We start from the raw sequence: 879 nt of genomic DNA, 5'->3' as shown, positions 1-879 counted from the left end.
GGGGGGGGGGGGGGTTCTGGATTTGGGTTTTGGGTTTTGTTTATTGCATTTATGATTCAATGCAATCAAATAAACTAATTAAAAGGTAACAGATCATTGTAAAATTTGCTTTATGTTTTTAATCGCTGGATGTCCGGCCCCTGAGCTGTTGGCTTTCAGAAACTGCGGCCCCCTGAGCAGTTTTGTCAAATAGCCCTGATCTAATAGTCCATTAGATATTTTGCTAACAGACACCTCCTCTCTCTCGAACCTCCACTCCACGTCCTTGAAATCATTTTGTACCTTCTTCCTTCCCTCCTTTTCTTCTCAGACGTGCATGGCTTCTAATCAGCTTCATACTTTCTCTGTCAGTGTTTACCCCCCACTACCCCCTCCACTTTTCTGGTGTTTTCCTCCCATTTGTCTCCCTCCATCGTGTTGACTAGGTGAGCCATCGCTCCGCTCTACCTTTACTTCTGTTGCTGTGGCTACTGCAGGTTTACCAGTGTTATTGTTTGTAACGTGTGCTCTGGTCTTTCTCACTGCATTGCTTGTCGTCCAAAGGAAAAACGTGAAGGCGTCTGCGGTGTGTCGGTTCTCGCTGCCCGAAGTCCAAGAGGCCTTTCAAGGACCCTACATGGAGAGCCAGGACTCCGACTGGAGGGAATATGTTGGAAAGATCCCCAACCCAAGACCTGGAACAGTAAGCATATACTCTCATACAGGCAGCGCAGTCCTCCGAGTCTCCTAAACATACAACAAAGATCCTCTGCTTTCAAAGGAGTGTGTGAAACTATTTAAAAGTAAAAAGTAAAGGGAAGTGGAACAGGAAAGTAAAGGAGGAAAATGAGAGTGTGGGATTCCTGGTTTCCCTCTGTCTGTTTGTGTCTGTTTGTCACT

The 879-nt window shown here is 46.0% G+C and overlaps 1 protein-coding gene across 1 annotated transcript in view; it reads left to right on the top strand.

Annotated features, from left to right (window-relative positions):
- Positions 1-879, top strand: part of LOC119418536 (semaphorin-4G) — a 20,720-nt gene that overhangs the window by 16,705 nt on the left and 3,136 nt on the right. Inside the window, exon 9 of the mRNA XM_037685851.1 lies at positions 544-682. Within this exon, the coding sequence (XP_037541779.1) occupies positions 544-682 (139 nt within the window). The remainder of the gene's footprint in view (positions 1-543; positions 683-879) is intronic.

This window comes from Nematolebias whitei, chromosome 1 (assembly GCF_014905685.2).
Source record: "Nematolebias whitei isolate Nwh7 chromosome 1, NemWhi1, whole genome shotgun sequence".
In the NCBI taxonomy this organism is placed as follows: domain Eukaryota; kingdom Metazoa; phylum Chordata; class Actinopteri; order Cyprinodontiformes; family Rivulidae; genus Nematolebias; species Nematolebias whitei.
This window is presented reverse-complemented; position numbering and strand designations above follow the sequence as displayed.